Genomic DNA, 15,712 nt, shown 5'->3' on the forward strand with positions numbered 1-15,712 from the left:
GGTCATTTCGCCAATGCTGTTCAACCTGGTAATGATAGGAGTGGCCGAAAAGCTCGGGTGCATCGAAGACGTCAGGCACACCATCTACGCGGACGATATCACGATATGGGTGACCGGTGGCAGCGACGCCCACATCGAGGGCGCGCTGCAAGCCGCCGTCGACGCAATAGAAGACCAGCTGGAAGGCACCGGACTGCGATGTTCGCCGAGCAAATCGGAGCTTCTCATACTCCCACCTACCAAATCCAGCAGAGGCAAGACTAGACAACGCGAAAGCGAAAAAATCAGAATCGTGACCAAATCCGGCAACGTAATCCCCGAGGTCGGCAAAATTAGGATCCTAGGCATGGTCATCGAAAAGCACGGAAGGAACGGCGAAACCATCACCCGTCTCAAGGCAAAAACAGCCAACGCGATTCGACTCCTCAAACGAGTCACTTCCCGAAAGGCTGGCATGAGAGAGGAGAGCCTAATTAGGCTCGTCCAATCTTTCATCATCGGCCACGTCGCGTACGTTGCAGCCTTCCACAGATGGCTGCAACACGAACGAAACAAAATCAACGTGCTCATCAGAAGAGCGTACAAGACAGCGCTGGGCCTGTTCGAGTCCACAAGCACGACCCGCTTGTTACAACTCGGGCTACACAATACGCTCGAAGAAATAGCCGAAGCGCAACGGACCTCTCAACTGGAGCGGCTGTCCATGACCAAAGCCGGGAGGAAGATACTGGACGATCTGGGAATAAGACGCTCGAACGAGGTGGAGATGAAGCTCCCCGTCCCCGAAGCGGTCCGACGCCAGACCAGAATCGACCCCATACCGAGGAACATGAATCCCGAGTTCAACAAGGGAAGAAGAGCGGCGAGGGCCAAGGCTCTCATCGACCAGCATGCCAACGACGACCACGCGCGGTACGTGGACGCGGCCGAATACCAACGGAACGCCTTCGCAGCGGTCGTCATAGAGGCGTCAACCGGCGCCACGAGGACGGCAGCGAGCGTGAGAAGCACCGAAGCGGAGCAAGCGGAGGAGGTAGCCATTGCCCTGGCCATCGCCGACGCAGACTGCCACACGGTGCTGAGTGACTCAAGACAGGCGGTGCGCAACTTCGCCAAAGGGCAAATCTGCAGGGAGGCTGAGCGCGTACTGCGAGCGGTAAAACTATACGAACGAAAAGTACGACTCAAGTGGTTCCCGGCGCACGCGGGCGACGCGTCGGAACGCAATGAGAACCATAACGAGACGGCACACGCCGCGGCGCGAGCGCTAACCAACCGCGCCCCGGCGACAGACCGTCCGACGTGGTTCGGAACGAAGGACCGCATGACGGATTACAATGAAATCACGAAGGCCTACCGCTTGGCTCGCAGGACTCTTCCACCCCCGCACCCGAGACTGAGTCGAGCGGAGGCGGTAGTACTGAGACAGCTCCAGACCGGATCGCTACCGAGCCCGAAACTGTTGAATCGCATGTACCCCGAGACATATCCGACAGATATGTGCAGAGTCTGCCGGAGGGAGACCGCAGACTACACGCACATCTTGTGGGACTGCATTAAATATCCAGAAGACGCTAACTCAAGAACACTCCCACCGCGGCTCGAGGCAGCCGCGAAGAGCTACGACCGAGACGATCAGCTCTGGGCCGTCCAGCAGGTCCTCGAGGCTCTGGAAAGGCACGGACCCAGCGAGCCGGCAACGGCGAGCGGAGACCCGCGCCGAGTAACGGCACCTTCGAGGATGACGTAGGCCCTCGTCGGGGCGCGCGAGCGCCCAACTGCAGGCATAAATAAAGTTTCTCCAATCCAATCCAATGTGAAATTGACAGGTGGGAACAAAATATTGCGGCATCTGTGAGTGCACACGAAACTGCGTACTTGCGCCATCTGACGAAGCACGCGCTAATCGCCGAGACATTCTATTGCTCATGCGCGTCCATTGGTGCTTGTCAGTCTCAGCCATTCGGCTCACCAGTTCTTTTGCACACGAGAGGATCCTGTCAGCTGCAGCAAGAAAGAAGCATGTATTTTGCAAATTGTGATTAGAAGTAACATATACTATCCATCAGCAGCTGCAGGGGCACACCGTGGTGTATAATCACATTTTGAAGTAAGTGTGTGACATCTATAATTCAGCGTGTGAGTAGTCCGCGTGCGATCGCATTGCTAATCGCATAGTGTGCTGCAATTATTATTCGTTCGTTCACATTTAGATATCTAAAAGAAAGGCTCTGTGGTCAACGACAACAGAATGAAAGCGGCCAGAAGATAGCGTAAACGGTGTTTTCAACCATTGGCACAGGTCGCAAACCGTCCTATAATGTGCCAAACACTTGGCCAGAAACCATGTCACACCGTGGTTACGGCTAATAGTAAACCGTTCTGCAGTACTTTTCATCGTGTAGATTTATGTGAAAAGTAAAACGGAGGTCACGAGAGACGACACGCAGTGACGTTGGTCTACCAGAGCTGTAGTTGGAGTAAAAAAAAGAATTTCATCTTAGAGGCATTTGTTCAAATGTTCGTGCACTGAGTAGTACGAAATCAAGCACTGAATTATTGACGATGATGAGCCGTTTCTGCGTCTTGATAAAAATATCTTTAAAGTTATGGATAGTTAGAAAGCCTGTGTCGGCATCATTTTTATTGATTTTAAGAGGATCGACGGGATGAAGAATTTGGTGCCTTGATAGAAGCGCTCGGACTCGTGCATAAAACGAATTAATGCTTCTGGAGTCAATGCCCAAGAACCAAGTCAGCCAGCACTTCCTTCGAGTTGCGATAGCCAACATGAAATGGTGGTCTTAAAAAACAACAATGGCTGGCCAAATCATTATTCAAGTACAAAGTTTAGCTGTTAGACACACCAAAGCGAAGCACTCACGTTCGATGATATACTAATCGTGCTATGAATAGGATAAAAGTTGGCTGGCATGGACAGTGACCTTGCTGTACCCGTGCGGCTTTTTCAGAGGAAAACCCTACGTCATGATCACTGGTATCCGCGCGGACTTCGTTTGTTGCGGATTCGCCAAAGTAGAGTGGCGTACAGACAGTGATTCTAGGCCTTGGCCCGACAAGGTACTACAACTTTAAATGTTTATCCGCGCGAGCCCTGTCTGATGGCGAAAAGCGAGATCCTGCCCCTGCTAAAGCCCGAAAGAAAATTAACTTACCCGACTCAGCCCGGCCCGGCCACAAATTGGGCCCGACCAAGGCTCGAACGCGCCGCCGAGAGAAAGGCGTTTGAAAAGCAATAATCTATGTTTTGTTGGCGCATGCTTGGTTAAGAAGTACTTTAGGGATTAGTTTTTTATTTTAAAAAGGGCCTCAGGATGTCGAAAGATGACCAGACATGGAGGACACCAGGAGCGTTATTCCACTGTTGCATACTGTACTCGCTTTTCGGCAAATACGGCAGTCGTAGTCGTCAACGCACAAAAGGGCGGAAAGACAAGGACAAGAAACGAAACCTACAAGACAAGCGCTAACTTCCAACTATGGTATGCTGAACAAAGAAAAAACAATAACCCTTTCACTTTAAATCTATGCACCTGACTAGAATGGTGCATTAAATTTATTAAATTTATGTATGCATAAAGGAACCAAAGCAAAAGCCTGAAGAAACATAGTCAACCCCTCCATCACATAGCGCCACGGTTGAAACGCGCCTACTATCATCCATATGGCAATAAAACGCGATAAACATTGCGTTGAACACTAGGCTGCAAAGTTATGACGTAAAATAGAAACGATGATACAGGCGCATAGAACCACGGAAAAAAGTCTTAATTAAAATCGCAGATGGCTGGTCGAACACGACCTACCAAACTTAAAACCTTCGCAGCCACTGCATTTTCAAGGCATTTAAGAAAAAGAACTGAGGAAGAAATCAGTGAAGCCTTCCATTTTAAGTAGTGCGGACTGAAGTGCAGAAACATGCCTTCTCTTCCATAGCTGATCAATTGAATTTGTCTTCCTATAAAGATACGGGTATTGTTCTGGTTTTCTTGACACAGTGATTGCTTTTAAAGCCCTGTTTCCTATTATTTTGCTGTAGCCACTGTTCTTAATGTTTTGTTGAGTCACGCATCAGTCTAACTTCTTTCCACTTTATTACTTTCTTCTTCAAGTATTGGCTTCTGATACAGCATTTCCGCGTTTATTCGTGATTCGTCAGATACTTTTTTCACTTCTCTAAATCTTGTTCGGCCATCTGTGGCGGTTTTCAATTCCGATTTCTATGGGCAATTCGAGGCGTCTACATAATCGTTTTCACCTTAAGTAAAAACTTACAGCTGGGTGTTAATGTTATTTTCACCGGCCTCCATCAATATCGATATGACAGAGTGTGCGTTTTCACCATCGCCTCATGTACTGACATTTTCTTTCTATTTCCTTTCAGTTTCAACTTGGTCACACTTCTTTTATATCGATTTTGTGATACCTATTTTTTGTCACTCTGTTCGACTTGAAGCGGGATTTTATTAATTAAACCAAGGTTACAAGTTAGTCCTTGTCTTGTACACTGCGTTCCTTCTTCTCGTTCTTGTATCCTGTATTATTTACCTATGTTGAGACGTAACTCCCGTCAAAGCGCTTCCAAGAGTTTCAGCCTCCCGCTACCAGTGAATGGTGCCATCTAATTTCAGAGGACATACCAAAAAGCCACGATAGCTGTGTACGTTCTGAGTCAATTTTCACTTCTGACGAGTGCAAATTGTGTCATTTTTGTGCAGTTTCAGAATCAAAAATATGTAGTTTTAGAAAGTTTTTACGGTGCGCCAACTTTCTTTTTCAAGTGTAGTAGAAGTTCGCACGGAAGCGCCTCTTTAGCCACATTTTAGTCAAAACAGGCTTTCAAAGCAGTGCCAATTTTGGTACAGTTTGCGCTTGCCCACTTTTCTCTAAAAAAGAAAAAAAAAACTGCTTTCCCCGAACGTAGGCTGAACCAAAAATAAACGGCATTCAATTGGTAAAATACGTTGCTTTGGATTACGGTTTTAGACGCCACTCGTAAGCGTACGCTACGTCCTCTTGCCCTCGTTGTCATGAAGGGAAGTGGTGCGCCACATTCAGACACGACTGCTACGCAAAACCCGTCAGCTTCAATAGTTTGCACAGGCATCCTTCTGACACTATAACCTGTAAACTGAGGCCGCATTGTGGGCCCAAGGTGGCATTAATTAGTAGCATCTAGTGATGTTAAGTGTCTGGAAAGGGTGGCCACACCCCATACTTGATTCTGAGACGACCCCTGACAAAAAGAATGTATTAGTGAACATTTGAGTAAATACGATCACTACACATTTTTTGTAAGTTCAAGAAGTGGAATAGGCGCCTTCGTAACTTGCTGCAGAAGCGAGGAAGGCGTCGTGCATATACGACTCCTACGGGCTTGCTAAAAATGTCCTACAATTAAAAAAAAAAAGATTGCTTCACAGTTCGCTCGAAACCTAATGTTAACGGTACAATAAACATAGGCCGGACGGCGTATCATTGTAGCGCCGCAGAAGTTACAATGTGGTTCGTTAAGAATCTAACACAGATGAAATGCATAAGTTAAAGTGGTATTTTTACGCTCGTTTCATACGTTATTTGAGGAGTTTTAATTCCGACAAATGTCGACAGGTAGAACCACTTAGTAACAATAAAGCTCACGCTATCTATGTGATTAGGTTCAGTCGTTAAGGTAACAGAAACGATGAAGCTATCATTTATATGCATTAGCCGTAGGATGTTTCATCAGTATCTCGGTTATTTTTTGTTAAACGCCAAAAATAAGATAGCAGTTCTTACCGATAGGTTCCACTGTGAGTCTTGGGGTGCCACCAACTTCGCTTAATCTGAGTACAAACTCAGCTTTGCTGGAAAAAGAAACGTGAAATATCTACATAAGTAAATTAACAGTGGCGCAAGAAAAAATACGAGTGCCAACATTTCAACTATTCAGCTCTAACTTATCAAAATCGTCTTGTGCAATATGAGATTACATAATTTTGGTTAAAAATGTGAGAAGGAAACTTAAACCCCAGGGCACACTGTCCGCTTTAACCATTCAGTGCATACAACCAAACCAACTCAAATGAGCCGTACTGAGCGACTCTCCAGCGTTTCCGTTGAGCAATAATTGAGCAAACGTGAACAAGGATAATAATGCCCTTGATTATGAAGTAAAAAACAAATGTAAATGCAACAAACTTTGAAGATGAAATCTTATTTTAGTGGATTCATCACTGTGACATTGCACGCCACAGCAGCTCAGCATGCGTGGCAAACACAGAAAACGATCTTCAGTGGAAAAAAAAATACCCCTGAAAACTGATCCTTACTGAAAACCTGTGAATTAAGAAGGACTAACCCCTTCAATAGTTAGAAAAATAGTGTACAGCCGATGTAAAATCAGCCAGTGTAAAAGCCACTGTAAAAACACGAAACTGGGCGACCCAATTTATCAGTTAGACAGGCACCCGAATCGCACCCGATGCGGTCAACGTCCGAACTCCTTCGGAGCTGGCAGACGGCGACAAAGGGTGTGAGGATTAATGTGCCTTCTGTAGTCACTTGTCACCTCGCCTCCGAGCCGCCCACCTTTTGGTCCCGGAAAGGAATCCAGAAATATGAAGACGATCACGAATCTGTCTTTGCCTTTCCTTGCATGCAGAATGTACTTTCACTGGCCTTTCGACTGGAAAGTTTCATACTTTCTTTTCACCGGGAACTCGAAAATCTCAGTCGCGCCTTTGTGCAAAGAGACGCGCCACGTTAAGATCTAGACCAGCCTCAGTAATAATTGCACTCTTTTAAACGCCTCAATAAGTCGTCTTCCATTCTCCGCATTGGCCTGTTTCCTTGTTTCATGCAACAAATAGCTCTGCCTGATATTATGCGCTGTAGTGAGGAGTCTTCGTTTTGTTTTTGAAGTATTTTTGCTGCGCCAAACACTTCGATCGCTTTCTGCCCTAGTGCTGTTAGAAAACAATTTTATGGAAAACGTTCCAGGCTCTAGCTGTTTACCTCATGACAACATCACTCGCCTACAGTTTGACAGTGAATTAGTGTAGAAGCAGTAGAGGCTTGTATGGTAAAGGCTCCTGCAGTACAGGCTTCTATCACATTTCTTAACAGGATAACATTATTAGGAGTATGTTAAGCCTAGCAACTCTTAAGCAGAATGGCGGTCAACAAGTCGACGCCAAATCACCGAGCAGACATTTTCACCACTGCCAGTGAATGGGGCGACCAGGGGGGCGAATAAGTGGCACTTGGCGCCACCATGAGAGAAACGAGAACGCAATTTTGGCATCACATGAAAACCGTGCTAAAAAGCACGTGTTTTTACGAGGAAACGCATTTAAATGTCAAAACAAGGGAATAATAACAAGGTGATATGTGGGATTTGCATCGAGCTGGTTAACAAATGCGACCATCTGGTCTCCCTTATCAGCAAAGTAATCGCTGATTATCTGAAGGGAGGTAGATCGCAAAGTCGTGTGGGGTGATAGTCCATTCGCAGATGGTATCCTGCTCCGCCATCAACGGGGACAAGCCATCCATTCTTGATGGACATGCACACAGTCCGGTCAGGTGTTGCCAAAGGAGGAACTACAGGGTAATCATGCAACGGAAAATTTGCTTTGCCTTTGGATGTCTACCCGGCGCAAGATGCACCGGACGATGAGCTCCGGAAATCGCAAAAACGCAGGGTGGAGCTATCATTCACCACACTGCCTCGTGACGTCCAAACTGTTGCGTGTCAGCTGATCGCTAGTGTCCCGCAGTATGGCCAAATCGGGTTATTTATGTTTGCAGCATACACAATTACACTTCTATGGCCAGGAAATGTCTTCATAAAGGGGCTGTATGCTTTGGCACTCGGCGTATGGCAACTGGCGCACCGTGTTGCAAGCACAATAATATTACCACTGTCTTTGGAGTCGTACTTCACTCAGCTTCAACGTCTTGTCATCATTCTACTTTTGACAAAAATCAAACGTTGCCTTCGTACTCGTGAAATCATTTCGTTGACGTCTCGCCGTGTCTATTTGCATGAATTGTTAGTATTTTGACATAGCACTGAACGGTGTGGATTCTAATTGACCACTAGCTGGTTGGCAATACTGTGTTTGACGGGAAGTTTGGGGGGAGGGTGTTCAGGTAAAAATCACAAAATATAATTTTCTTTATAGTTATGCTTGCAGCTATACTATTATATTATAGGGTACACGTAATTCGGCTGGTTGACTCAGTTTTATTACGAAGAAATGTAGCATGACTAAAGGTACAATTATTATACGCTTAGTTAATCGATAATTTTGCTGACTCACTATACAATGTACACATAGTCATTCTACCTACTTGACTTGCTTTCAGTAGACTCCAGAACTTCGGCATGGAATTGTGTCAATCTCGCACATCTTTGAAAAATTGATCATAATTCTTGACTGAAGATGCTACGTCGCAGGCTTCTTTTTTTCAACGTGGAAAAGTTATGCACTTAGTAGCATGTGACAAACACTTGAAATTGTTTCTAGTGCTACTGAAATCTGTACGTAATGCGCACATGAATTCCAAAAAATCGGGACTTGTTGCGGCATTATGCATCAAACAGCGAAATTAGTTCAATTTACGTGTATTTGCATCGAAACGTTTATTTTGTTGTAGCTACCAATACACATGCTGCTTTATTCTCTAGCATTGAAACAAAGCGTCATGAACATATGAAGTGGCTTCTCTGTCAATGTGTGCATTTTCTTCCTGAAGTCATTCTAACAGCAGGCTCGATAACGAAAGCTCCGCTTCTGTACACCCGGAAGGTCAAAATCTGAGGGCTCGTTTTAAGTGGAAGTCGTATTTACTATTCACTCAATCGGGAATACAACTTGCCGAATAGACATATTCTTTGCGAACACATCCCCTTAATGTCAGGTGTCGTCACCAGATTTTCCTTAATAGGAGAACTCAGCGTTGCTACTACGGGAATCTGGTATATAAAGCTGAAAATGTACGTCACGCCTTGCTGTTTCCAGCCTCACCGTTGATCTCGGTATGCATTGATGCTTATCTGCCATTTTTTAACCATCCCGAACAATTTTTTAACCATTTTTTAACCACCTTCCTTCCTTACGAGCGCGAGAAGACACGCCCCCATCAAGCCACCATCCTCTTGGTTCGCCCTCGAATGTTTTTGCTCACACCTACAGCATACGCCGCTCTTCCGCGAGGATTATCACACTGGGTCTCTATGCGGGACATCACGGCGACGCCAACAGTAGTCCCGGAAATTAATCTGGAGTGTCCATGTAATTGTTATTGCACTATTAAGGAACAGGCATTTGTGAAATGTTATTCAGATATGTCTAGGTGTAGAGAGAACACACACAGCTTTTGCGAGCTGCCTCGCTCTGTACATACCTTCTTTGTAACCGAGCATTCTGGCTCTTAGGCTGAAAAAGGCATATTACAATCATTGCATTGAAAAGGTTTTTGAGAAAGAGTAAACTACGTCTGTCAAATCAACAGTGGCTCACCAAACAGCCCAAGAGTGACTAACGTTTTGGAAGTTAACCCACCTCCTCTCCTTGCTCCACTCACGGGTATGGTAGTGCAGGCCACAAACATGCGTGGCTCGTCAGGGTGCCCCGGCCCGCACAATTATCATAAAGTGGAGGTCATCACCAGTCAACAGATAGAAGTCTGGGCAGTACATATGGCCTATACTAAGACGGGGGAGAATCACTTCAGTTAAATTAGGGTTTCATTCTCCCATGTGCTTTGGGAATATTTTCTTAGTTTCTTCAGGGGGAAATCTTCAAAATCTGGTACAGGGACTACTATGGTAGAGTTGATTACTTTTCTGTTTATGGATGTGGCAATATGGTGGAGCGTGTACTATCCTCACTACCTTTATGCCCAGGCAACCAGCATGTTATCGTATATTGATCAGATGTGGGCATATCACAGAGAATCGAGTTAAAATTCAGTTAATACATTACTTTGTTCTCTTGTACAGATTTTAAAACTTATACTACGCTCAATAAATCTGTACGCATAACTTTCTTTTGTAGTTTTAATTACTTTATGGGTGCCCTACAGGAGACAAGAGTGCGCAGGCCTCCACTATAAAGGTGCTTGTTTCTGGGTTCAAGCCACCGGATTACAAAAAGGAAGAGTTGACTGCAGCATAAGAAACGCCGGCATACTACTTTGATGCATCAATGTATAATTCTGGGTCTGAGCTTACATACCAATTTTACATAAATCGTTTACGTAGTCCGAATAGAAAGTGGCTGAAAAAAGTGATGAAAGGAGAATGTTTATTATATCAATAAAAAGCGCACAGCTGAGCACGCCTCCGCGGGATACTCTAGTTTCCATCCTAACTGGGCGCGCGAAAGTGTTACCTATTTTAATACGGATAGCACGTTTGGAGAGGTAACTGCTCAATAACGTTCAGCATGTTCCCCCTGAAGCCCGTTTGTGACACGTTTGGGAGGATTCCATAGCCCCACAGGGTGTTGTAGGCCTTTTCCATGGCAAGAAATACCGATAAAGGAATTGGTCATATCATAAGAAGCCAACAAACACTGACACCAAAGACAACATAGGGGAAATTACTTGTGCCTAATAAATGAAATAAAGAAACGATGAAGTAATGGAAATTAAAGTGGATGAAAAAACAACTTGCCGCAGGTGGGAACCGAACCCACAACCTTCGCATTTCGCGTGCGATGCTCTACCAATTGAGCTACCGCGGCGTCGTTTTCCCATCCACTTTCTTGGGTATTTATGTGTCCTAGTAGAACTCTGGGAGTGTTAGCCAGCGCCACCACTCACAGACCTTGGCGGCGGACGTTCCACGTCCGCCGCCAAGGTCTGTGAGTGGTGGCGGATGTGGCATGCGTGTGGCAAGATGTGGCATGCGTTCAAGGACGTTCTCAGCTCAGCAACGCTTAAAGGCCGGTTAAAAAGGTTCGTTTGGTCTAGATTTATGGTTGAGTGGCTTTCATTCTTCCGTTTGTTTCTTTCAGAAAAGAGACGGACTAGTGCATAAAGCTAGGAACGCTCTCAAAGTGCTCACCATGAGCGTTGGCCTGGTCTTTGAGTCTGTTTCCTTGTTTATTCGCCACCGGCGACGAATGAATTTGCGGCCCCTTAAACATTCTCCACCTATACCATACTTTCACCTCCCGTGTGTACGAATGAATACTGGAGAGTAACCTTGCCCAGCTTGCTCTCCTGGCTTGCAATCGCGTCCGACTTCTTTACGATTTCATGTGTTTGTATTCATCGACACCCAAATGCCGAAAATATCATCCCATCCTCATGGTTTATTTTGTTTCTTTCGTGCCTGCTTGCCGTCATCACGCGACCACAGGCCTCGTCTTTTGCATGAGTTACTACTTGTGTGCTGTATGCATCTTTTTCTCCTGCGTCTGTTATAAAAGCGGTAAAATACGCTAGTGTGCCGACGAGACTGAATTCTAGGATAAAATATCACGATAAGGAAGCTGATTCTTTAAAAAGAAGCCAGCCTGCCGATGTTAATTTCAACCGAGTAACATGTAGACGATCTTCGTGTTGCTGAATAACGTTTAACGTTACATGAAAGTGCTAATTTCCAAAGCGACTTCTTCATTACACTATATTCTAAATACGCGAAGGCGGCCACACTGCCTATCGCTAAACCAATTAAAGAATATCAGCTATGCTAGACACCTTAATAAGTAGGCTCTTCTTTATTAACGTAGCAAGCACCAGAGCATGTAAGAAAGCTTTCTGTTAGCCCGCTTCTCGTGTTGCATTGGGATTGTCCCCAAAGAGTGTTAAGGGCAACAACATAACCGGTGGCAATGCATGGTCCTGGGACCTTGTTGATAAGGTTGTAGCATTCTGTTTTGCTAAGCTGATAGTTGGGTGGTATGCAAATGAGACAGATAGTTACGCACTTGTTGAAGAGAATTGCTCGCAAATACACTGCCTCCAAAAGCGTATGAAGGGCTACGTGCTGGCAAGTGCCACACCTGTATGCAATAGTTGCTATCCCACCGGACAGGGCAAGAGCTTCATAACGGTATTTCCATGAAACTGCGAACTTCCCGGCAAAACAAGTTGCCTGGAATTTATGCCTCCTGGATGCAGAACAACTTTGATATAGACAGCAGTTTGTCAGTGTTTCAATTCTCGACTTGTGAGTAGAGTCCTTGCGGCCTGGTGGCCCAGTCGCCTAGATATTTTGCTGAGTGGATGCGGTAGTTCAACTTACTGCCACTGTCGGGGCAGATGGCATACCCAGAGACTCACTGCGCGCGGACCGAGGAAGTGGCGGAGGTCGATGCAGTGCTGCGCCCTGACGCGCCACATTCGCGTAAGCTGGGCCGTGAAAAACTGTGCCTATTTTACTGGCTTGTTTGGGTGAAATATTTTCTGTGATTTCCAAGATAATTGTTTCTTTCTTTTTTTTTAAGTTTTTCACTGGATCGGGAACATGCCGGCTAGTCGTCTTCGCAGTTCACACAGGGGGGTGGGCTGGAACAGTTGGCGGAGCCACTTCCATTTCGGCCGGTGAGCTGACCTCGGCGGACTTGTGAGCCATGACCGTACTTCTTACACTTGAAATAGGGTGACGAATATAGGGTCTCACACAAGCTTTAGAGTAACCTGTCTCGAAGGCCTTTCGTAGCACACTAGAGGCAAATGTAATGATCAGATGTTATTTTGGAACTTCGTTGTTGTCTATCTTGATTTTTATTCTCTTTTCTTCAACGACCTTTTCGTTTACCCAGCCTTTCAATAGTTTCACTTCTGCTGGCAAATTCGTATCTGAGATCACGCCTTGGATTGTGTTCTGGGAGCGATGCAGGGTAACTGTTATTAAGACAGTTGCAAAAGCTGTGAGTTTTGCTAGCTTGACATTGGCGGCTTGTCCCGAATCTCAAATAGGAGGTCGCTGCTTATTATCCACCTAGCTTTATAACCTGTTCCGATGGCGTGCGTCTGGGATTTCGCTACAAGAAAAGACGATACATCTCCTTTTCGTTTTTTCAAGTTTATCGCTGCGGCTAACTTGGTATCGTGGAAATGATTCTTCGTGTTGAACAAAAAAGATCAGTGCACCTTCGGTGCGTACGCGCTTTGTAGTGGTACGATAAGGTAGTAAAGGGAAATTGGCTTTATGCATGTTAGACATAATTGGTTCGGCAGCAATGACAGCCACCCAACACGCAGCGCAACAAGGGGGCGCTACAAGTTTGGCTGCGCAATGCTTTTTTAGACTCCAGATCTGCATCGCTGCTCTATTTCAATGTACCATACTCACGGTTTCATATACCACACCAGGTTAACTCAGGTAAGTTGTGTGAGCACGTGCGTGCATGTGTGTGCGTGCGTGCGTGCGTGCGTGTGTGTGTGTGTGTGTGTGTGTGTGTGTGTGTGTGTGTGTGTAGAGGAAGAAAAGAGAGATAAAGAGTGAGGCAGAGGGTTGAAAGCACATTGAGCTCCACAGACCCCCCTCCCGACCAGCTGGGGAAAATGAAAACTCTCAGGCTATGGCTACAAATGTTGGAATACTCACATCCTCAGTCCAGTCACCCTGAATAGTAACGCTGATTCCGCCGTCATTCGCGTTCCGCTCAAAAGTTGACATCCAGCAGAGGCGGTTTTCGTTTTCCAGTTTCAGTGGTGGCTTTTCACCCCAGAGAAGGGCTAGGGGTGTTGGCGCCCTTAGCAGCTGTACAAGAAAACAATTTTTGTCGTGTTTTGTATTGAGAGCACAGAGTGCGATGGTAACAGTGGAAGTAAGAATATATAATGTGTGAATGAATAACACTGCTTTGACCCATCGACTGTTTGCTTGACAGCGAGAAAGTATCAGAAAGCTCCCCTTCCGAAACCAACGATGTGCAATTTGGGTATGTTCATATTCTATCCATGCCACGTGATTGTACCTTAGGTTGTTGGACTTAACAAGTTTCACAAATAACGGCCAATATACAGTGGCTGTAGACTTGAATATTTGTCTTTGGTTCTGCCAACCACGGTGTAAAGAAGCTCTGCTGTATTGACATTGGTGTCGCGATATCCAAGTTCACGTCAGTTCTTATTATCTGAGCTGACAACCCGACTTGCGGCACCTACGGCAGTAATAAAGCTATTGAATGTGTTTTGTAGATCTCTCAACGTGATATTATGGTACGTCATGCGTCATCTACAGTAGTACACGCATAGGACAGTCTGTGCTGCATTCAGAAAAAATAAACCTTTAGGACAGTGGTTACAATGATGAGGTGCGCTCAAAACAGTTTGATCGCTAGGTTACTTCCGGTGGTTCACACGCTTGACCGACAGATCGATAGTGGCATTGGTGGCATCAAAACCTTGTGCAGCATTCTGTTCGTCCATACTCCCACTTCATCACTGTATCTCGATAAATTTATTTTCGTGTTCCGTTCGTGCGGGCGCATCAAGCAGACATTTTGCCTGTTTAACCTGTCTACCTTTATTGCATGTTGTTATCGCACAATGATGTTTCTGGCAGTTGCGGTAATGTGACTTTTTTAAACAAATATTGTCGAGCTCGGCACGTTTCTGTCGTGATGTCGCTGTTTTGAGGTTGGCTGCAGAAGTGCAATGCTCCTTGGCTTTCACCAGCAAACAGGGCAAGTCGTGCTCTTGCAAAAAACAAGTTGAACTGGGGACATGCTGGGGTTTAGGACCCTCAAAAGGACTGTTTCGCTTCACATACTCGTATTTCTAGAAAGTGATTTTTTCAAACGTGTATTTAGCTGAGTGTGGACCTGGCGCCATGTAATCATGGATTCTCACGCCTCGTTAGCGGAAGGGTGCTTTAACAGGCTTACGGGATTTTCTTGTACACAGCAACCTTGTTAATTTGATTCAATTTGAATATTTTTATGAACATTATGCATTCTGAGCGTTTGATGCCAGGGCTACTTGAATATGGCATTACTGCTTTGTGCGTAGCGTTTTTATTGAACAGTGCACATAAACTTTTACTTAACGAGGGCGCACAAGCTTCTCTTCTGTTTGGTCTGTATTGTTTTACTCTTGTTTACATTTGTTTTTTGCAGCCTTAGTATGCTTTTTTTCTTTGTATTTGAGTATTTAGGGGGAAATGGGCACTTAAAGCTCATCGAATCTGTATAAGGTACAGACGGCTCTAATGTGGCCTACATTCCTATCTGTGGCTAGTTAATAAACCGGACGAAATACAACAATCTAAATTGTCATTTTTTCGTAGACATAGTCTCTCTTTCAGCATCAGCTGAGCAGAGTGTGAGCGTACCAATGAAAACTAATTGACAGATACTTCAATCGTGGCTCTCAGCTTTCAATACACCGTTTGTCCACTGAATAGCCTTGTTATTCGAATTGTATCTAGTACAAGCGCGTAAGCCCACTGGCCTTCCTTGACTATGTTGGTAAATTCTGGTGTTGACAATTTGTATTTTTTCCCGGCTGCGCTGTGCTTCTAATATTAGAGAGGCACACAGCTACACAATGTTTTTCAGCTCATATTGAGCTTATTACGGTTCGCTAGCGAGTGCCTAAGCCTGAAACATCTATTTCAACACAGAGCAGAAGCCGCGAGAGCAGCAAATGGGAATATCGTTGCCGTGTTTCCAACGCCTGCGCTACCGAAGAGAAAAGTGGCGTGAACAGGCTTTCTTGGTGCTCGTTGCAAGTATTTCAT

The 15,712-nt window shown here is 45.4% G+C and overlaps 1 protein-coding gene across 3 annotated transcripts in view; it reads right to left on the bottom strand.

Annotated features, from left to right (window-relative positions):
* LOC142564345 (uncharacterized) overlaps positions 1–15,712 on the bottom strand; it is a 72,994-nt gene that overhangs the window by 9,942 nt on the left and 47,340 nt on the right. For all 3 annotated transcript variants that reach the window (XM_075675315.1, XM_075675317.1, XM_075675316.1), the window contains 3 exons: positions 13,574–13,729; positions 9,415–9,446; positions 5,800–5,867 (listed from right to left, as the gene is read on the bottom strand). In XM_075675315.1, coding sequence (XP_075531430.1) covers positions 5,800–5,867; positions 9,415–9,446; positions 13,574–13,729 — 256 coding nt within the window. The remainder of the gene's footprint in view (positions 1–5,799; positions 5,868–9,414; positions 9,447–13,573; positions 13,730–15,712) is intronic.

This window comes from Dermacentor variabilis, chromosome 11 (genome assembly GCF_050947875.1).
Source record: "Dermacentor variabilis isolate Ectoservices chromosome 11, ASM5094787v1, whole genome shotgun sequence".
Taxonomy (NCBI): Eukaryota; Metazoa; Arthropoda; class Arachnida; order Ixodida; family Ixodidae; genus Dermacentor; species Dermacentor variabilis.